Raw genomic sequence first — 22951 nt, forward strand, 5'->3', positions numbered from 1 at the left:
ATTGCTAAAGTAGATTAAGCAATAGTAACTTCTATTGTCCATGCTGCTATTAGTATAAAAACTGTGCTGAAATATGGGCTTTCACCATAATGCTGAGCATCTACTACTGTGGAGCAGTCTATATGTTGCACAAATATTTGCTTGATTTGTTGTGGTTCTAATGAATGAGTGGTTTGTAGAGAATGCATGTCTTATTTATTCCAACCAATTAGAAAGTTGAACCCTGGATTTCTGTGACCACCTTCAACTGTATCTGATGCAGAGCATAGATTCCTTTCATATGTAATAAAACTTGTCAATTGTATGCAGTTCTTGCAGAAATAACTAGAAGCAAACTATTGCTTTGTTGGTGGATACAGTATGATTAGTGTCTTGAAAATTAGGAATATTTTGGAAATCATGGTCTTTTGACTAAACAATAGACTATATTTGCAAGAAACTGATCCTTATAGTTTGATGTATCTTCTACTTTAAAAAGAATGTCTGATAACCTGCTTTTAAGATGATTGTTTAATTAATGGAAATCCACTCTTGATATGGAACATGATATGGTCTCACAAGTGGGGTGGGGGGTGGGACTTTTTAGCACAGCTCCGCTCACCATGCAAAGGATGAAAGCATTCAGCGGTGTGTTCACATTTAAAAACGACAATTACACACAACTTTTAATAATTGAGGATTTCAGCCCAGATACTGATCCTGCAATGTTTAATCATTATGGAGGAATTTTGATAATGTCCATAGTAAGTTAGTTGTCTCTAGCCTGGCATATTTATTTACATTAACTCTTGGGCAGAAATGGACATAATTGGAAGCTCTTTTCAGGTTTAAAGACAAAGGCAGCGTCAGAGTACCAAAAATAAATTCAAATAACTATAAGCTGTGCTAAAACATTAAGAGGACATCCAGTCTTGGTAAAAGTGGATTTAGCTATTGTAAATGGTAGAACAGGATATAAATATTAGTCTGAATTTTCTTCATTGACAAAAATGCACAGAATAAAATATCAAACATGCTTAAAATAACTTGCATTTTGAGCTGTCCAGTATTAAGAGTATTTCTTTTAAAGGAAACAAAGGAAACAAAGAATACAAAGCAATATTTTTGCCATAATGGAAGATACTGAATGAAGGTTGAATTGTCCAAAATGCTTGATACCAGAAATGTTCCGTTTTTAGGATTTTGTACTAAAGAACAAGTATTTGTGTATGAAATGGTATAAGGCAGCAGTGAAGGCAGCAGTAAACACTGGTCACCAGACACACGTTCTTTAGGATCGCCAGTCTCAGGAGCGAAAATGACATGGTCCAATTCACAGCCAAACTTTGCTCAAGTAGTGCTGCTCCTTCACCACCACCATATCTTTGCTGAAGTTAAACCTATTGTGTGATATGGTAGCATCAGCTACTGACAGCCATCTTCAGCCTTAGTCCAGTGTCTTCTCTGTAATAAAACAAACAAACTAGTCAGCCAACCTCTCCCTTCTGCTTACACAGACAGCTCTTGGATTCCACTCTGTGCCTTTCCTATCCATGTCTTCTGACTGAAGAACCTAGTAATTGTAGCCAACTCTAACAGTGGCAGTGGTAGGCTGCTAGCTGCTTGCTTTTACTTTTGAGATAGCTGCTGTGGTGTTCCTGCAGATTCATTCAGCTGAAGAGAGAAGCCAGAATCTGTGAAATAGTGTGGGTTATGGATTTCAGCCGTTTCACAGATCCCAGCATTTCAAATTATGGAGAATTTTGTAATTCCAGATAAATTATATTTAACTTGTATTGTGGTTTAGATTTAAAATGAAAGGAACATAGAGATTAGTCAATAGTTGTAATGACAATTTAATTGTTTGGCAGGCTTGAGTATACTTTTTCTAAAATGCTTGGGACCAAAAACATTTTGGATTTGGATTTTTTTCCAATTTCAGAATACCTTTATTTACATATAATTAAATAAGAACCCTTACATATGCTTCATCTGCCAGCGTGCACCATCCATGCCCTGCAGATCCTTCACAGATACAGCTGTGCTTTCCTCATAACCATGCACCCTCCTGTGCTCCAACGGGAGGGGGTGGGCACCAGAGGTCGGGGAAAGGTGGAAAAGGAAAATGTGAAGCACGAAAGGTACACAAGAGGCCTTTTTCTTGTTTAAACTATGTCTGGCTATAATAGAGGCCATTGTGGCTTGGCCACCTTTGCTGGTGCCGATGCTGCCCATCATTCCTACTCTCCCTCAGAGCTTCAGTGCAAAAGCAAGCAAGGATGCAAAGTGGCTAGATTTGCTGTGACACCATCACCTCAGTGGGATGCTGTTGTGGGCATGTAATGAGGTAACTTGTTCTCTTCTTGCTGCCACTGGGCCACCCCCAATAATGCCAAGAGGGAGATGGAGGCGGAGAAGGAGAGGCAACTGAAGCAACAAGGACATATGAGAAGATGTCATGAAATCAAAATTTGACTTTCAAACAGGTGGTTAGTCAAAACAGCAAGCAGTCCAAGTGCGAACTGAAAAATCCTGCCGAAGAGACATAAATTGCAGTAAATATCACAAGGTGAGCCGATAGTCCATTCTGAGATCCTAAATCTGATTTCCACAGATAATACAGTCCAAGGTCAATCCAAAATGCCAAAGTCTAAGAGATAGTCCAAAGTTCACAAATCCCAAGATCACCAACTGTGCAAGGCTACAGCTCCAAACACTGACGTTGCTGCTAGCAACAAGAGTAAACTCCCGAGAGCCTTTTATGCTAGGTTCTCAGATGTTGCCTATTGATGGTCTGTTTTTCACCAAATCGGGTGTATCTGCAAATTTAAGCCTTTTCCCTTGGCAAATCTAAAAACAAAAACTGTCTTATTTCAGGCCCCTTCTACATTGCTATATAAATGCTGTTGCTTCCCTCTCTTCTAAGGAATGGTTGCATCCTAGTTGCGAGGGAATGTGTTGGTGTCGTGGAGACCACAGGCGAACAGGAGGCGGCAGTGCTGCTGCTGCTTTGGCTGCACTGAGAGAATGCTGAGCATGGATTGCCTCTTGCAGTTGAAACTCAAATATCTGGGTGATAGCATGCAAAGCAGGTGGTGGCCTCTCATTTTAAAACCCCAGGCCTGGGTAGCCTTTCCCCTGAGGGGCCAGAGCTGGGGCTGGAAGTGAATGCTTTAAAAAAGGCAAATCTTTGTCTCGTCCATTTCCCTCTGGAATACAGTGGCCCTCACTCTGTGACAAAAAATAGGAATAGCATTTTGAAAAAAGGTGGTCCCCCCCCCCAACCCCTCGCTGGTAAACAGGATACATGAGATTTAAAGCAACCTTGGCTTTCATAGAGTGAGGGAGGTAGGCTTTCAATGCAAGGACAAAATAGTTTATTTATTTATTTATTTAGAAACATTTAGTAGACTTTCAGTTCCAAGGCAACATAGTTACATTTATACAGTCTTATTATTATAAACAGACATTTGAGGGCAACCAAAAGGTTAATGTGATTAATGTGAAAATGAGTTTGACACCCCTGATCTATAATGTGTCTGAGAATCAGAGGTGTGCATTTATACATAATTTCCAAGTAAAAAATTGTGTGTGATTTTGTACATGAATAGGAAATGCATGTCCACTATTTCAATGGCTTATTAGTATTCCCAATGTCACTTACAAAAGTTAAACAACAGAACCAAGACAACTGAAATAGTGAAGCATTTGCACAGTGCAAAAACTGGAATCAGAACAAATTCTAAGCAAGGAAAATGATAGTTGAGGAGGTGGCACATAGAATATATAATATTTAAAGCTTGTTTGATTTTGTTGATGTGATTGGAATCTACAGTGGCTCATGCTCTTGAATGGGTTTTGTAGAAGCATTCCAGCTTTGTAGTATATCCAGTTCAATTAAACATGTTTACCCGATTGACTACACTTTGCGGGAGTAATATGTGCAACACAAAATTCCTGAAGGTGCTTTTACTTTCAGCATCTTAGAATTTTCAGGGATTGTTTGTCTGGGCCTTTTCTGTTCTTAATTAGACGAACAAAAGCATTCAGCTTTGCACAGATTAGAAAATACAGTCAGCACTTAAGTGCCCATTCTCTCATGAACCTGGGTCAGGTGCATATGACAGAAAGAGCAATTTCCCCCAGGACTGTTTTTGAAACTCCTGGGACTTGCAAATGGCCTCTAGGGAGTATGGGGGGCTTTTGCACCACAGTTTGTCTCCAAAATGCCCTATATCCCACAGAAAGTGTTTATGGATAAAGAAGGTACTTTTTTTGTGAGAACAAGTGTGGTGGTGGGGTGCAGCTATGGAGGATCTAAGGAGGACCCTACCTTTATACTGATCTTATGTATCAGTCGAGGACAGATTTCGGGGCCAAAATTATGAATTTTGCTTTGACTTGTGGATAAGTTGAAGGTAAATCTTTGTGGCATATAAATTGTTTTCTCCATATTTAAAATTGCATAGATAGACCATATTTAGGAACAGCTCAAGTGAAGGAGAGGATCTTTTTATCTGATAAGTTGCAAGGGGGTAAAAATGTATTGCTGGTTTTAAAATCAGTACATCTATGCAAATATAGATAGGGAAAATGATATAAATGAGGGGAAAGAATAAAAATGCACCTTGAAAAAAGTAGGGGGTGAAGGAGTACAGATAACATGTTACCTGCCTCTTTTAGACACACAGAGTGAAGGCATTGACAAGAAACAGAGGTGTGAAGTGCTCCTTTCCTCCCCTTTCATAAACTGGAGAAAGAAAGGCAACCCTTCCTCCGTTTTTTTTTAAGCTGGAGAAGAATTTATCTGCCATTTTTGGAACTTAAAGTGTAACAGAGCAGCAGTGACCATTTTTAATAAGGGCTAATTGCAGATAGACTGCAGTAGCTGTTTTTTAAAAGCATCATTCAATTAGCCCCTATTAAAAATGGCCACCACAGTTTCTCTGCAAAGAAGCTCACACAATAAGCTTTATGTCTACTCCTGCTCCAGTTCACCTCAGGTGCCCGAAATCGCTCCCACAAATTGTTAATGAACTACACAGGCTGAAAAAGAGGAAGGGAAATCTGCCTTTCTTTTTTTTTTCTTTTTGCTCCAGTTTGGGCAAAAATGTGGTCGATGCACTTTTCACCTCTGCTTGTCATTTCCTTCATGCTGTGTCCCTCTTCCAGCATTGGCCCTTGTATAAACCAACCCAGGTTTTTGTCATTTTTTATTTATACAAGAATACATATGCAGTAGATAATGTTCTCTTCCTTTACCTACCCACCAACTAACTGAAATGACCTTCCTCTCATTACCCAGTCTGGTGCTTTCTCTCACACAGGTGCTTTTCCTCTCAGCTTTTCCATTCAGATTGTCTTTCCCATTCACTCATTTTTCTCTCTCTTTACCTGGTGAAGCTTGGGGGGGGGGGTTTACTCCCCTGTGCACACTGCCATGTCTTTCTGCTGGTGATCGTTCTGTTGGCTTGCTCCATCTCTCCCCCACCCTCCCCGCTTTATTGTTTGAAGAATTAGCCACCTGCTATTTTTAAGGTCTGGTGAAATCATGCTGTTTCAAACTGGTAAGTCTGATTTTTCATTTAGTGTGTATAGCTCTTAAATATTTAAAGTAATGCTTGTAAACTGTTTCCATCTTATAAAAAATAGGACAGTTACCTGGAGGGGTTATCAAGAGAAAAGCTAAAATCAAAGGTACATTGCTATCCTGAGCTGTAGTGGCATTCATAATGCACTGATTATTAGTGCCTGACATGCATGTGTTTTGCCATTTTTAGTAAATGTAATGTACTAATTCTGGATGTTTTTTGTGCCTACAAGAATATGGCATATTTCACTTGAAATTTATTGAACATGAAATATCAGACAGTAAGTTAGAGAAATGCTTGACTTAAATTACTTTTAAGAACTTTGCTCCCAGTTCAGTTAAGAGCTTATTCATGTATGTAAATGGGCTTCTGCACATACATTTCCAATTTCTGTGTGCAAATGGAGGCAGTGTGTACAGTAACAGTTCATTTCCCTGTATATGTAATCTAGTACAATTAGAGAAATCAGAAATCTTAATTCAGTCCCCAGGCCTTGTCGAATACCAGACAGCAGAATTCTACCTGCTTTTTCATACATCTCCATATTACTTCCTTACTGCAGAGTGTCAGGATTAGAATTCGCCTATTTAGCCAAATAGTGAGATCATCTACATATATAAGATCTTAATAGAATGTATGGCAAATGAAAAATGCTATACTGTACAACTTTCATTAGATAAATAATAAACTTGGGGTGGTTTTCCTTTTTATGTGTATAATGAATAACTGTTATTCCAAGGAATTAGCAATATTAGTTGCCTGATTTTTTCTGACTGCATTTTTCCTTTGCTGTGGCAGTTCATATAAATAATACCTTGAATGCTTGGTGCATGATGTTTGCAAATCAAGTCTGAATTTATTTTAGTCCAGGCAATGAAAAATTCCTCACGGTAAAGGTATAATCACTGAAGGCATTTCTCTGCAACTGTCCTTCAAAGATACTTTCATCTTTTCATCCATTAAATTGGTTCCCAACGGAGTGATTGAAGTATGGGGAGAGTTGCCTTAAATGAATGAAGAGATGTCTTGCTGAATGTGGGTGCTTGGAGACTGCATGATCTGTGCCTTCTGAACACCCCTTCCCCCAAATAGCCCTTTAATTTACCTGGGTCCATTTCCACTTGAGGAGTATGTTTGTAGAGGCAGCCCCAAGATAAAGGAGATACAAAGATTAATACTTCAAGGAGAAAAGTTTAAAACCTAGTCTGCCCATTATTTCCTCACCTCCAACCCTCCCCAACAGTTTCCTTGTAAGGTTTGGTGAGGCCCTTCTTCTTGAAACTAGAAATGCATGTGTGTGTTTATGCTCTTTGCATGATAGTGTTTGATTGGATTTAGGCTTGATTTGCATTGTAATTAAAATAAATATTTTCACACATCATGCAGTTAGCTAATTGTTATTAATTTTCAGGAAGATATTTTGGTACTGGAATGAAAGAAACGTAAATGTGTGTGTGGGACTTATGAGAATAAGGATGCATCTACACTGTAGAACTGACACCTCTTTAACTGCCATGGCTAAATGCTTTGGATTCATGGCAGTTTTATAGCTTGGTAAAGCACCCAGCACTATTTGGCAGAGAAAGCTAAAGACCTTGTAAAATCATCAACTCCAATGATTACATAGCATTGAGCCATGGCAGTTAGTCATGTCAAGCTGCATTTATATTGATACACCAAAAGTTTAAGTGTTGCCCATAGTTTGGAATGAGAAAATAACTTTTGCCAGGTTATAAAGTAGCTTTCAGAAATTTTACCTGGGGTGGGCCTCAAACCTCCAAAAGCCCTGCTTCTGGCACCTTCTTGTGGGGTGTTTTTATATCAGGAACAACTTGAGAAACAACAAGTCACTTCTGGTGTGAGAGAATTGGGTGTCTGCAAGGACATTGCCCAGGGTACGCCCGGATGTTTTACCATCCTGTGGGAGGCTTCTCTCATGTCCCCACAAGAGAAGCTGGAGCTGACATATAGGACCTCACCGTGATCCCCGGATTCAAACCACGGACCTTTCAGTCCACAGTCCTGCTGGCACAAGAGTTTAGGCCATTGCACCACCTGGGGCTGGGATACCATAAACAGAATAGACATCTTGGTGGGAGGTATTTCTTCATATATTCAAGTCCTGGGCTACTTGGAAAATGACCAGCATTTCTAGTTGTAGCATAAAAAACCCAAATATTTTGTTTGCATTGTTGATATAGTCTGGATGATAGGCCTGTAGTTGATTATCAACAGTTTTCTCCATTTATATAAGTGGTAGTTTTCTAATATTTTTCATAGGTCCTTCACATTTATATAAGTGGTAGTTTTCTAATATTTTTCATAGATCCTTCATCCAAGTAATTAAAGATGAATAACTGACATTATCAAGATTTTAATTTAAAGTTTCCAGTAGAAAAAAAATCAAATTGGTATTAAAATCATTCTAGTAGTTACCAAAAGATCTTTCTTAATTTTTTAAAAAGGGTATCAGCTGTGCTTGCCTTTAATTCAGTTCTTTCACCACTACTAATATGGTGTGGCCAATTTCTTTTGAAGTGGAGATATGCATTTGTGAACTGTAGTAGAATGAAAATATGTGCTTAGTTTACTAAAATCTACTTTCTTAATCCACCTTCTTTAATGAACCTTTACTCCCTTTAAATTGGAAATAAGAAAAAGTTAAGGAGATCAAAGAGCCACTGAAGAAAGTGAAAGAAAAGCAAGAATTGAAGAAGGAAACCAAAGATGAAGAAAAAAAGAAAACCAAGAAAAAAACTGAGGACTTGGACAGAAAGAATAAAAAGGTTGCTGATGATAAATCAAAGAAAGAATCTGACAAGGTTAAACGAGATAGAAGAGCTGAAAAGGAGAGATCAGGATTAGACAAAAATCTTAAAGCTAAAGAGATAAAAGCAGCATCTAGTGGCAAAGATAAGGAAATAAGAAAGATAACGAAAAGCCTTTCTAAATCATCTGATAATTCTCCAAAGGAAGAGGAGAAGAGAAAAAAAGTTAAATGATAACTCTTTCTTAGCTGAACCCTGCTTCAGTTAAACCTGGTTGCAAGGAAATGAATATTTATAAGAACAGAATAAATATAGTTATCAGTAAGGCAATTCAGAGCATGTTAGAATAAACAAGATTCCAAAGATTGCCTTGGTATTGTATGAATTTATAAACATGCAATAAAAGAGACTACTATGGAATTCCAATTTGTACATAGTGTCTGATCATGTCTTGTACATTCTTACTGTATTGCCATCATTTATATATTGGTATTATCTTTTGGTACTCAGTATGTCAAGGCTAAAACAAATAAAGAAAAAAAAACCCTGAAATATCTGAGTTTTATTTGATGTATAACAATATCTAGTTAACTGAAAAGAAAATTCAAAATCAAGGAATGTCGACTAGTTCTCCAGTTTTATTCTGATTATCGACTCTCCACTGTCGGAGGTCACATAATTTTGCTCATGAAAATATAATAAAACGAAGTTATGTTAACTAACAGAAAGTAAATACATGGAAGAAGAGGAGACATGGCTATGAAGGTGAACCAGTGAAGAATGGGTATGCAAGACAATAAGCTTATTTGTATTTTACGACAGCACAGTTTTTATTTCATTTTACATGGACAACTCAGTGTCATAGTATCGACACAGTTGTAAATAAAACATATATTTGAAATGATTTATGACCCGTTAGATTTGCTTTTACTAAGAAAAGGTCAAAGATGAATACAGGATCAACAAGAAAGATTTTTGGTGTAGTGTGTGAGATGCAGTGTTTGAATATACATTATTATTTACCTCTGACTGGCTTTGCTGCTGATGTCTTACTACAAGTAATATGCATATGTAGGTGATTAATGATAATTTCCAGCATAGAAATAAAAATAACAAATTCTTAAAAAAATGATTTAAAAAAATCAAATGTTGGTTGTTTTCTCAGTATCTGTATTTTTCCATATCCTTTAGTTTCATCCATATAAAAATAAATATTATTTTGCCTATGGACTGTAAAATCTGTAGTGTTTTGTAAAAACTAGTTTACATATGGAAAGAAGAGAAACATCTAGGTACAAACCTAAAGGCTTTTGATGTCCAGAAGTGTCATCTCATTGGTCATTTACTTTTCTTATCCCTCTTTGGACATAATCTTATCTCTCTTTGTACACAATCTCACACTATTCAACTTGGAAATTAAGGAAGGACTGATGATTGTGGAGGTGATGGGTGTTCTTCAACTTTGGAACATTTGAGGGAAAGGCTCGAACTTTTCTCTCTCAGAAATACCTAATCCGAATTAAGTTGACATGGTTTACATGCCAGTATAAAAGAAAGTATAGTGGGAAGAACAGTAGAGAATCTTGAGGGATTCATCATTGGCATATGTTGACTGCAAAAAAGTCGAGGATTGAAAACATGAATTGAGATTACTCTATCCTGTAAGGTAAATTGCCATGGAATAGGACCTTACCACTGCTTGTTCTACCTACTTTGACTAGTAATGTGACGTATATGTGAGCTTACTGGAAAGCAGTTTCATTTGTCCTTAGTACCAGTATGGGGATGGAGTTTGACATCCTGAATTCGGATTCTGGACCAATGTTCATGTTTGTAAAACAGAATAAAATTCATTGTGCTCTGAGGCCATTTTGAATTTTGGCCTCATACAAAATAATGGTTGTGCAGAAATTTATGTTCATGAATTAAAAATTTGGAGATAATTTAAATTCACATAAATTGGATATACACATTATTTGGACATTCAGGTTGTAATTCATATTTTAAATAATTTTCTGTGGATATAAGTACTGGTTCAAAATGAATTGGGTCTACTTTGAAAAGTTAAGCTACCTTTATTTTAGTATTTAGAAAATGAAGTACATTTCTGTATGAAATAGGACACTAAAAATGTTCAAGAAACAATCCCATTCCTTATTTTTTTTATTATCATGATAGAAGCGACTTGAGAACATATTGCAAGTTTCTTTTGGTGTGAGAAGAAGCCTTATATAAAGAAGTCTTAGTGCTTGCTTAATTTCACCTGGGTTTTTTTCCTGGAAAAATGGAAGGGTTACTAGTACAATTTTGTTCATGTTTACTCAGAAATGAGCCTCTCTTTGCAAAGTGGGGTTTAAATTCCAGGTAAGTGTAGAAAGGATTGCCGACTAGTAAATCAATGAATACTTTACTCATTTTGGCACAGCCTGCCAGGGAATTTTGGATTTTCTTTTGTGCAGGGTGTATTGCTTTCAGTAGAGGTGTATTCTACATCCTTAGTCCTCTCCATAATCGATGCTAGAATTGCCAAATAACTTCAAATAAATAACATTGCAACACCCCATAAAAATAAGAACATATTCAGATTTTTATTTAATACTTTAAAATGTATTTTAAAAGTGCCATGTAGTACTGATTAGTAAATGTTTGTTTTTTACATTTGGTATAATGGGTAAAATATTTGGCTGTATAATGGAACAAAAACAGAGAGGAGATTCCATCTGAACATTAGGAAGAACTTCCTGACTGTGAGAGCCGTTCAGCAGTGGAACTCTCTGCCCCGGAGTGTGGTGGAGGCTCCTTCTTTGGAAGCTTTTAAGCAGAGGCTGGATGGCCATTTGTCAGGGGTGATTTGAATGCAGTATTCCTGCTTCTTGGCAGGGGGTTGGACTGGATGGCCCATGAGGTCTCTTCCAACTCTTTGATTCTATAGAAAAAAAGATGAAATGATTTGTTAGTTTGAATCATAACTGCTAAGTGATAAATCAATACATATGTTACTTGCATTAATTCAGTATGTCTAGTCTAGGTGGGAGCTAACAATTGAACTTTGGCCTAATTATAATGATGATGTACATTTTCTCTAGTTGATTAAAAAGTAGAGAAAAGACTTTTAGCATATCCTACCCTGTATATTCTTATGTACAATTTGATAGGATTGTCATACTAGGAACATTCAAAATGGCTCCTCTTCTTGCCCTTCATAGTATAATCCAGTGTTGTATCCTATCTAGTACTGCACAATATTTGTGTTAGTTCTGCTAAAAGAAGTTGGCCTTATTTGTTTCAATTGCTTCACCAATGGTAATGCCTCCTACAATGAGTGGAAGGCCAAACAGATGTGGAAAACTGATTGAACAGGTAACTTCAAGCAAGGGAGAAGGTAATGTGGTTGATAGAGATGATGCCCCTAGATCCCTGTTTCCAATCCATTCATGGTAAATAAATAAATCACAGTATAAAAAGATTTAAGTCAGAAAATAATACAAGCATCTACTGGATTTATTTAGAAATACAGCCAGCCCTCCACATTTGTGAATTTGATTTTTACAGATGTGATTGTTTACAGATTCGATTACACATTCCTTCAAGAGTTTCCAATGTGTCCCCCATGGCCAACTTTTACCTGAAATTGAGAGTCATATAGGAGAACTAGAGAGGAAATAGCATTCCGTTCATGACCCAGCCTTGTTTCAATCTGATTTTAAGCAATTTTGCAAATGTGGGAGACTCAAAACAGAGGAAATGCTACGTATGAGAAATACAGCCAGCCCTCCACATTCACTGGATTAGGGACATAATACCTCCACCGAAGTGGGAAAACCATGAATAAAAAACTTTTTTTATTACTTTCGAGAACACCTCTCTAGATATCTCTAGGTTTTCCAGTGTGATTCTGTAGGGAATATCTACCAGGGGCTGAGCATAGAATCATACTGAAGGACTTAGAGATTACAAGAAAGGTGGTCTCTCAGTTTTAATTATATGTTGTATCAAGGCATTGAATACTTGCCTATATGTAAAGCCGCTTTGAGTCTCCTTCGAGGTTGAGAAGGGCGGGATATAAATATGGTAAACAAATAAATAATGAATAAGTAGCAAAAACCTCATTTTTTTAATTCATGGTTTCCCACTACGGTAAACGTACTGGTAGTCCCCCTAACCCTAGTAAATGTGGAGGGCTGAGTGTATTTCTTGGAAGTAGTATTTGTAGTATTTTAAGTCTTCACATTTGCAAAACAAATGGATTTTGTAAAATTGCTTACATTCAGATTGAAAAAAGGCTGGTCATGTATACCAGAAAGCTATTTCCTTTTCAACAACTGAGCCGCCACATTGATTGATTTCAATGGAATACTAGGAATTTGAAATATAATTTGGGACTTAAATGCCTGAAAGTTTCTTCTCCCAACCTTCTAGTGCTTCCTTTCTGGTGACCTTTAAATTTCTATTCTCTTAATGAAAACAAACAGAGTTAAAATTCTATGATCCTAAATGCTAAAGTTACCTTTATAACTAAAAAATGCAGGACTTAAAGAAAGATCTGTCCAAGAACAGCCAATTCTGAAAGATACAGAAGAAGTGATCCAACCTGCAAAGGAGAGATACACAAGAGCAGGTAAGCATTTGCATAAAATAACAGAAAAATACACTCCAGTCTTGTATTTGTTTCATAATGGTATAAACCTACATAACATCTACGTATAACAACTAAAGCATTCCAACCTTGCCCTAAGCAATAGATGTCTAACTCTTGTCATAGTGTACTTCCCTTCCTTCAGAATTTAAGAATTCCTCATTGTAGAATCAGTGTATGTTATGTCACATCAAAATTGATTCTACATAGGTCGTCATTAGTGGCTGATGCCATTAGGGGTTCATGGGGTGGAAAACGTGAGGTAGGATGAAAAGATGGGGGGGGGAGGTTTGGGGGGGGTAGTTCACTGACCAGTAGAGGTTGAAAGTTTAATCTGCAGACAAAATCGGAGATCTCTCGCCTGACTTAATATGCAGAATAGGAGACTAGAACAGCGTTCATTGAAGACAGCCAGTTTGGACAACTGTTGCCCTGTTATACCAGTGAATCAATGAGAGAATTAGATGCATTGGCAATGCAGGCAGTCCCAAGTTCCAAAGAGCTGACTTACAAATGACTCATAGTTAAGAATGGGAGTGAGAAAACAGGCAGTGAGCGAAATCTACCCCTTGGAAGAGAAATTCACTCCTAAAAGAGTTGTTATGGAGGGAAAGTGTCTCCCCTGAAGCTTTATCACCAATCCTTGCTTCCACAACAAGCCAATTTTTTCAAAATCTAGTTATCAAGAGGGATAGAAAGTGAGGTGAATTTTTGAACAGGGGCACTGGCAACAAAACAAACACCACAGGGGTGTTAACCTTTCCCTCTGCTGTCCAAAGCATGCATGTGTTTATATGTGTGTGTGTATCGCTGGAGTTGCACTTTAAATGTATGTGTCCTGACTTACATACAAATTCAACTTAAGAACAAACCTACAGAATGTATCTTGTTCCTAACATGGGGACTGCCTATAAATCCAATGTACAGCATCACCATATACTGCTTTATTTCAAAATCAGTCCTGTGTTCAAAGAGCTTATTTCTAAGTAAACAAAATGGCAACCCTTAGGTTATGCTGACTGAAATCTGCTCAGTTAGGCACTCAGGTACTAACACCCCTTTTGCAGTCAAAACTGCTTTCATTACCATGATGTTTAAACCCCTGTTTCTTAAACATGTTTGCTTGTGTCAAAATAACACAAATTTAAAATAAATCATGACATCATTTGCAATACTATGAGGCTGACTCTGCACCAATCAACTGGGATTAGAATAGAGGAAAAACCTGCCTCCACAGTCCAGGGGCAACACTGTCTGCTATTGGAGTAAATGAACTTGGAAATGTAGTCTTCAACCCAAAGATCTTGACATCATGCTCATGACTTTTCATGTGAACAAAGATGGTAAATTTGCATGTAGCTCTCAAACCACACACATGGAAAGAAGACAGTGTTTCCTTTAACACATACAGTGACTCTGCTTAGCTCAGGACATTTTTATGTTTCCAAGCTGTTTATCTGCCTCCTCACACTCAGAAGCATCGATAATACTCCTACAGTAATTTTTGTATCTTATCATGTGATCGGCTTTTTTTATTTTTGGCAAAAGCAACAGACTTTTCTATTCTAGTCCTTTTCTCAAGTCACTGGTTTCAGAAGACATTAAGTGGGTGTTAATTGTTGCCTTAGAGACTGTAAGTCGTTTATGATGATGATTTTATAAAAGGCAAAACTGAATGAAATATATATTTTGAGTTCTAATTACTTTCCAGTGTCTCTCTCCTAGTTTAGCAAGTTTTAAATCTCTGTAGGCCATGTTTTTGGGCAGGTAGCAGAAATAACATGGAGGAAGAGTGCCCTCTGTGTGTCTGCAATTCAATTTTTTTGTCTTTCATGGAAGGTCAGTGGCCAGGGTGGTTTTACTCTCTGGTCTCTTAATGATTGTAGGCATTTTTCTTGTATATTTCCACAATAATTGTTTTCTGATGTACTTCTCTTAGGTCCCTTCCACACAGCTGTATACAATCCACATTGAACTGGAATATATGGCAGTGTGGAGTCAGATAACTCAGTTCAAAGCAGGTATTGTGGATTGTCCGCCTTGATATTCTGGGTTATATGGCTGTGTGGAAGGGGCCTAAAAAATATGCATTGCATGACAGTTAGTCATAAATCCAGTTAGTTTAGATGTTAAATTTGGTAAATGTGAAAAGGCTGTTGGAATCTGTTCTGGATTGAATGGATTGTCTACATAGTATTCTAAGTTACTCAAACAACAATCAGTCAAAAATATAAATAATTTATCTAATAGAGCCAGTTTCTGGTTATCTGCCCCCCACCCCACATACCCTATTAACTCAAATCTAATTATCTCCTTTTTAATTTTTTTTATTTTTTGCTAAATGACCTTGCCAAATTAGGGTGTGCTTTAGATTTGTGCCATACACTTAATGCTGAGCCAGAGCATATGGGGAAGCTGTTCAGGAGCATCTGGAGCTCCTATATGAGGGTTGCCATCTCTAATTAAATGGCCATGACTCAGTGCTATGCCATCCTGGAATTTGTAGTTTGGTGAGGCATCAGCATTCTCTGGCACAGAAGGATCAAGACCATGACTCCATAGCATTGAGCAGTTAAAGTGGATTCATTCTACAGCATAGATGCACTTCAAGGCTTTCTTTTCCATTTATGGAAGCTTAGGTGTTCCAAATTACAAAAAGTGCACTTTATGCTGCTGCGCATTACATTCAGCAGCAAGAACTTGTTTTGATTTCAGGGCTTTGAAAATCGAGGTGTGCATTAGATTCAGTGGCACATTAGGCTTGAGTAAATACAGTACCTTTTCCTTTACCTCCCTTTCAGGGAAAGAATATTGTAAAAAGAAAAAAAATGTCTTTAATACAGTAGCTCACTAGATGCATGACAGTCCTTCAACTTTCTTCAATGCAATTATTTGCATTTATACCAAATTTGCATGTGATAAGCAAACTAGCTGTGAGAAAAAAATCTTTAGTCAGCAAAAGCACAGAAGCCTTCTGATCTGTTAAAAAAGGTTATCTCCCAACATATCACACACTATTTGTACATGAGTCAATAGCACACACCGTATTTGAGTATCCTCGTATAGGATACCAGACAGCTAAAACATTGTTGCCCCAATACACCATAATCTTTGAATCAGTTCTGTTTTAATACTTTCTTGGTATTAAATACTGTGAGAGCTGTTCAGCAGTGGAACTCTCTGCACTGAAGTGTGGTGGAGGCTGCTTCTTTGGAGGTTTTTAAGCAGAGGCTGGATGGCCACCTGTCAGGGGTGCTTTGAATGCAATTTTCCTGCTCCTTGGCAGGGGTTTGAACTGGATGGCCCACGAGGTCTCTTCCAACTTTATGGTTCTATGATATTTGAGGATTGCTTTAAAAGATTTTTAAATGCTATAATTTTAAAATCTCTGTTTTTTAAAATGCCTTTATCTGTTATGCATTGCCTCAGTTGGGAGGCAATACTCTGATTAAAGTAAATAAATCATAGTCATAACATTTCATAGCTGCATGAATAGGACAGATAAAAAGTTTCATAAAAGACATTGTTACTGCACTTTTCTATCTTTGCAGTGATCTTAGAGGCACATTTTTATTTCTGCATATTGGTCAGTGGTAGACAAACACTACATGCCAAGTAGCTGGTGTATGGGTTTATTTTATGCCTTTTCCTTAGGGCAGTGTTTTGTCAATAGAAATTGAAAAATGCTCAGTTTTTCACATGTGTTTGTGTGTGCTTTTTGGTGTTTAGTCATTTAAACCATCCCTGCTGTCTTATTTAACATAGAACATACTAGTCCTGATGAAGTAGAACCTGAAGATGAAATCCAATCTTTGTTGCGTGAAGTCCTTGAGTCACAACTTGGTATGAATTTATCAATTTGCTTTTTTGAATTTTTATTTATTTATTTTGGACATTTGTATCTCATCCTATCTCGACCTCCGCAGAGGGACACTTGTTTCAGTTTTTGGAGAATGAACAGTGATTTTGAGTAATGAAAAGAATTGCATATCTTACTAAGCATTCTATTAAAATTATTAAGATTACATTCTCTTTTTTAAAGCAGAAGAATAATTGCCGAGGTTAAAACACAGCTGCGTCCTCAACCATTTCTCCAGTTGTATTACTGGAGAAGTATGTATTTCATATGGTAGAATCACACCCATGATCTTTCTTTATTAAGGATAATTGAGTGATGCAACTAAAACTGCTTTGCAGCATGTTCAATTTGTTACTTTTTAAAATATTTTCTAATAGTAAAAGAACAAGCTGGTGATGCGGATGAAGAAAATATACTTGAAGAAACAAATTTGGAGGAGGATGTGGAGAGAAACGAAATACCTGAAGCTCCGACTCTAGAGGAGGATTATGATGGAGAAGTACAGGAAGCACACGAATCTTTCCAGGAAGGTATCTAAAGTATTACAAGTATTAAATATTTCAAATATAAATTGATGGCATTACATTATCTGAACCAGATTTTGGAAGTGGTAAGACCTCAGTTTAGTTGACCTCAGTAGTCTCATTTGTTTGCCCTGGTCTTTCAGAAAGGTTCCCTGATATTCCCAGATGTAATATTATGCAGATACCCATCTAATGATACTTAAATGTGTTAAAATAATCCTTTTTAAAAACTAGTCATAGAAAATTTTAGTATGAATTATTTTGTTTGGGTTTTGACTCCACATTGTCATGTTATTGGGTGTCTGTATTGGTATAGGTTACTGTTATTCACAGTTACTGTATCACAGAATTGTATAAAGACCTATTATAGGTACATATTCTTGTTTAGGCACGGAATAGAATAGATCACTTTGTAGCTTCATCATTTACCAACACAGAACGATCTTTTAAGAGAATGAGTAGTCAACAATACATATCCCCTACCCCTTGACATCTTTCTTTAATCATACTTGTAAATTGAACCACCGAATTTGAGGGGATAGTTTTAAACAAAATGTTCAAATTGAAATAAAAACGTTATTGGGTTAATTTTAATTAATTTCAATTTAGAGCAAAATGAAGACATGGAGGAACTCAAGAGAAGAGTTATTTCAAGAAAACACCTGGCCTTGTGGCTCACACCCAGTCATTAAAATTCTTGCTTGTAGATTCTGTCCAGACAGGTCCCTGTGTCTATAAAGTAGTAGATTCTTTTGAAATTTGCCTTAATATTGATTGCATTTTCAGCTAACATATGCCATTAAAGTAACACCATTTTCCCCTCCAGATCATGCAAGTGACTATCAGCCAGAAGAGCCTGAAACAGATGATGCTCATGGTGCGTATGTTTGTCATTAATAGCTTGAGATTTTGTGAAACGATGTATCATTAAATGATGAACTGACCCTATATACCTGCAGTTTGAACTTAATAGAATTAATGGTAAATTTCACATAAAGAAAAGGTGAATTGAATGTGTCATTGAAGTGAAGGGTGGGACCTTGTGTGCCTTTAGATATAGACTACAATCCTGACTCTTAGTCATAATTGGCTAGAGCTGAAGGAGCTTGGTGACAATATCTGGAGAGCCACAGTTTCTCCAGCCTTGATATAAACTATTGAATTTCAACTAGTGGCCACTACTTAAAATAAACTAGATTGAACAAGATATTCCATTCCCATTTCTATTTGAAGTGAAAATTCTGCTCAGCATAATTCATGGTGAAACAATGCTGATGAAGCAGTGATGACCTACATATGAAGTTCTAATATGGTTTACACACTGGCTGTTCCTGTAGCAACAACTAACACACCAGGAAAACTGATGTAGAAGTAGTTATGGCAAATGATTTTAAATGGATCTGAACCTACATAAAGTCCAGAGGGGAGCAAAAAGCTAAAACATGTCAGCAATACTTTTGGATATGACATTTCTGTGTAAAAAATGGCCTCTTTGCATTCTGTGCATTATATATAAGTAGACAGAAATACCCACAAGGAGAAAAATAAAAAAATGTCTAAAAAGGTTAAGAAGGGCTCCCATACTAGAATCTGAAATGTAAAGAAGGTATGTCAGTTGGAACTTGTTAATGACTATGGTCAGAAAAAAATAGTTTGTTCCAATATGTGAATTGGATTACATCTACATGTGCGTAATATGGCTGGTAGAAGCTGAAGTTCTCTTTCCTTCCCACCAATCTACCTTCACTGCTCACTAAATATGTTCTATAAAGAGTTGTGTTAGTTTGGTATCATATTCGTTTGGTTGTGTTACTAATACGATATGCTAATATGATCTGACAGTATTCATGTCCATCACTGACCAAACTGAGCCATTTCCTTTTTCATCTGCTTGCTTATTTTACCACACACACACACACACACACACACACCCAACAGAAATAATGATTCATTTGTTATTTGAACAATGTATTCCCTAACAGTTGGGAAACCCCATTGGGAATAATGATAATAATAATAATAATAATAATAATAATAATAATAAAGTAAAACTTTTTAATGGCGCTCTTCAAGGTTCCAAAGCATTCCCGGGGATTTTTCTATGTAGGAAGACTGATTGATTTTTTGCACACAAAAACGCATGTGTCCTGTTTAGTAAAAGTGTTCAAGCACATAATGTTCTATGATAGGAAGAACCCTGTGCAAAATAGTTTTATTCTGCAGTGGGGAGAAAATGGAAGTAATGATAAAGTCTTGAATATGAGGACAGAATAAGCAAGGATTTATGTTCCTGTTAGTTGTAAATATACAATTCTTTCTACTCTGACATTGGTATTAATGGCCTCTTGGTATGTAATGTGAAATTCCTACATTGCAGCTACCTATGAATATCATGCACATGTGGAAGAAGATACGTATCAACCAGAAAGTCCAGGTTTGCCTGATCATTAATCATTTATATGAAAATAGTGCATGTGAACATAAAGTTGGTACCTGTTCATATATGTTTAAAATAATTAGGAATGCAAGAGTCCTGTTTTAATGGCAAACAGAGTAGATTCATCGAAGAATAATTGTCTTTTTTTCCCTCTGTAGGTTACGCTAGTATAATTGGTCTTTCAAGTAATTGTACAGTATATATCAAAACTTTAGCACCTTAGATTTTGGCAGTGAATCTAATTCTCCTGGTATCCTCAGTTCCTTGTGATACCATCCTTTGCTAGTTTTTTCCGTTTTTATGGAACTCTTTCCATTTGACACACTTGAAATTACTTTTCTAAGTGTCAATAACTAGTAGTGATAGCATTATGATATTGTGGTGGTTTTGGATAACACCACCGGAATTTGTGCCCTCCCCCCAAATTTCAGGCAAGTCTTTAGTGCTTTATGTTTAGACTTGGCAGGGAGGGGCAGCCACCAAAAGGCCCTCTCCTCTTGTTCCCACCGTCCGAGATTGAGATGGAGGTCTCAGGGCCTGGACAGGTTTGTACAAAGGGATGTAGTTGACCGAATAGCCTGAATCTGAACCGTCTAGATCTTTAAAGCTAAATTGTATGCTACAATTCTGTGCATACTTATTACAGTACACTTTTCTCCTCCTATATTTATTAAAACTTTATAATTGTACCATAATTGTGCTATATCATACTTGAATATTGTGTGGCTTCTCAATAATGTACAGCGTATATTATCAAGGGTCCAGTAGCTTGCTCTGTTATACTCCTAGTAGTGAGTTTATGTTATCACCATTTTATTGTTGGAGTTTACTATGTTTCTTTTCTTTTTTCATTGTTTTAAATTTCTGATTGTACTGAGGATAGCATTGCTGCTGGAATTATAGATGTTAATCACTACATAGCAATTCATTGTAATACTTAGCTTTTAGTCTTCTCAGCATGACTCTTGATTAGGAGTCTACTTGAGGTGGTAAAAGGCAATGATTTGCAGTGACTGAAAGCAAAACACATGCATACAGTTATCCCTTGCTGTTCCACAGATCGCTTACTGCGGACTCGCTGTTTCGCGAGCTTTTCCTCAGTCCTCCCTCTCTTCAGCCTATGTCCATTCCTTTTACTGTCTCCATTGAGATCTGTATCCTTTCATTTTAAGTTGAGACCTGTCTCCATACATTTTACTGACCCTCTCCATTCCTTTTACTGGCAGCACTCTGACTCTGCTCTGTCCACTTTGTTCGCCATGGCTGCTCTCTCACCCTCCCTCGCTCTGCCCCGGCACTGGGCTCCTTCTCGCAGGACCAGCTCGGCCTCTTCGCTGCTGCTGCTTCCTCCTCATTCTCCTTCTCAAGCCCAACCAGCTGCTCTCCCTCCGCCCCAGCGGCGGGCTCCTCTTCGCAGGCCCAGCTCGGCCTCTTCGCTGCTGCTGCTGCTTCCTCCTCATCCTTCTCCTTCTCAAGCCCAACCAGCTGCTCTCCCTCCCTCCCTCCTCTCCATCGCCGGGCTCCTCCTCACGGGCCCGGCTTGGACTCTTCGTTGCTACTGCTTCCTCCCCATCCTTCTCTTTCTCAAGCCTGACCAGCCATTCTCCCTCCCTCTGCCCTGGCTCTGGGCTCCTCCTTGCGAGCCTCTCCAGCACCGCCTCTACTTCTGCCTCCGGTTCGGCCTCTTCTCTGCTACTGCTTCCTCCTTGTCCTTCTTCTCAAGTGCTGCAGCAAGCGCTCCATCAAGGCCACCATGTCCGCCGGCTCTGAGTGACCTCCAGGAAGGGAGGGAGGGAGTCTGGTGGGGCCATGTTTCTGGAAGGAAAACTAGGCACGCAATGAGGAAGCACTCTGCACGTCCTCAGGAAACCTTGGCACCACTTGAACTGAGGGAGAGATAAGTGGGGGGTGTCCCTACTTTGCGGATTTTCACTTATCGCTGGGGGTCCTAGAATGGAACCCCTGTGATAAGTGAGGGAATACTGTATATTCAGAAATAATAGCAATAGTTAGCTTGTCCCTGATATGACTTAAGAATTCACAGCTAGGCTGGAATGTATATAAAGGGAAGCACTAAAATTGTGACTTAGAGACCATAATATCTTGTAGTATATTGTGATTTTGAATAATATATTTTAGAAAGAATACCTTTTTGTTAAGTTAATACAGTATATTGAGTTAAACTGGCTTACCTGACAAGCCTTCACAGAACAGTGAGTAGTAGTGCTTTCTATAATATGGCAGTGATAGCTCCCTTGGGCTAACAAGTTGAGATTATTTTAGTGACGGCTTGTAACAGGCAGCCTAATTGCTATAATATGAAGCAAACGGAAAGGATGCGATTAGTCTTTGAAAGGGGTTGCTGCATATGGCTTTAAAATCTGTTAAGAATGGGTTTTAATTAGAGCTAATGCAAAGAGGAAATGGTTTTTGAGTGTCAGATGGTCTAAACATGTGGCTTGCTTAAGTGCTGTGTGATGCGCAAAGGCTGTTCTCTGTTACTAAATTCTATGTTGCTCTGGAATATTTTTTTAAATTACTACTTTAATTTACTGAGAGAAATGGGCCTGAATCTATCATCATCCTGCCTAATAAACGAAATAGCTTAAATTTAGCACCTTGTAGTTTAAAATTATAATATAAGTATAATTATATGGTGTCTATAAATTTTCTGTGTATCCGTATATACAATTATGTTTAGAGTTTTTTTCTCAAAATAGCATGTATGGACATCCTTTTTAAAATCCTAACAGCTCTGTGAAAGAGATTTGACTAAATGGCTGTAATGAGCCTTAGGCTGTAGTGGAGCAGGAAGCTTGGTGCAGATCTTTTCAGTTCAGCAATCTGTTCACTACATCCTACTGTTGTTAAGCATTAATGTCCAAAAAACATGCATGTTGCCTCAGATCTGCTTATATAAGGAATACAGCTGAAAATGCTAATTTCACAGTTGTAACTGTCTTTTGAAATTTGATAGTATGCAATGTGTTGGGTACCATGTATTCCACACAGAGTAAGAAAACAGATTTCTCAAATCTGGAAGACATTTGTATATTTGCATGGACTGTATTGTGTGCCTTCTATGACTTGTTAACCCTATAGTGAAGGGGTCTACTGAATGCAAGTGTGACATCCAGTGCATAAACACTAAAAGTAC

General features: G+C 37.6%; 1 protein-coding gene across 5 annotated transcripts in view; it reads left to right on the top strand.

Moving 5' to 3' along the window:
* The window catches only part of ASPH (aspartate beta-hydroxylase), a 125282-nt gene that overhangs the window by 39365 nt on the left and 62966 nt on the right, over positions 1 to 22951 (top strand). For 4 of the 5 annotated variants that reach the window (XM_060775376.2, XM_060775378.2, XM_060775380.2 and 1 more), the window contains 5 exons: positions 12867 to 12956; positions 16740 to 16817; positions 17211 to 17363; positions 18184 to 18234; positions 19735 to 19791. In XM_060775376.2, coding sequence (XP_060631359.2) covers positions 12867 to 12956; positions 16740 to 16817; positions 17211 to 17363; positions 18184 to 18234; positions 19735 to 19791 — 429 coding nt within the window. The remainder of the gene's footprint in view (positions 1 to 12866; positions 12957 to 16739; positions 16818 to 17210; positions 17364 to 18183; positions 18235 to 19734; positions 19792 to 22951) is intronic. The other variant, XM_060775379.2, reaches the window with a different exon arrangement.

The sequence above is a fragment of the Anolis sagrei genome, chromosome 4, assembly GCF_037176765.1.
Source record: "Anolis sagrei isolate rAnoSag1 chromosome 4, rAnoSag1.mat, whole genome shotgun sequence".
NCBI lineage: Eukaryota > Metazoa > Chordata > Lepidosauria > Squamata > Dactyloidae > Anolis > Anolis sagrei.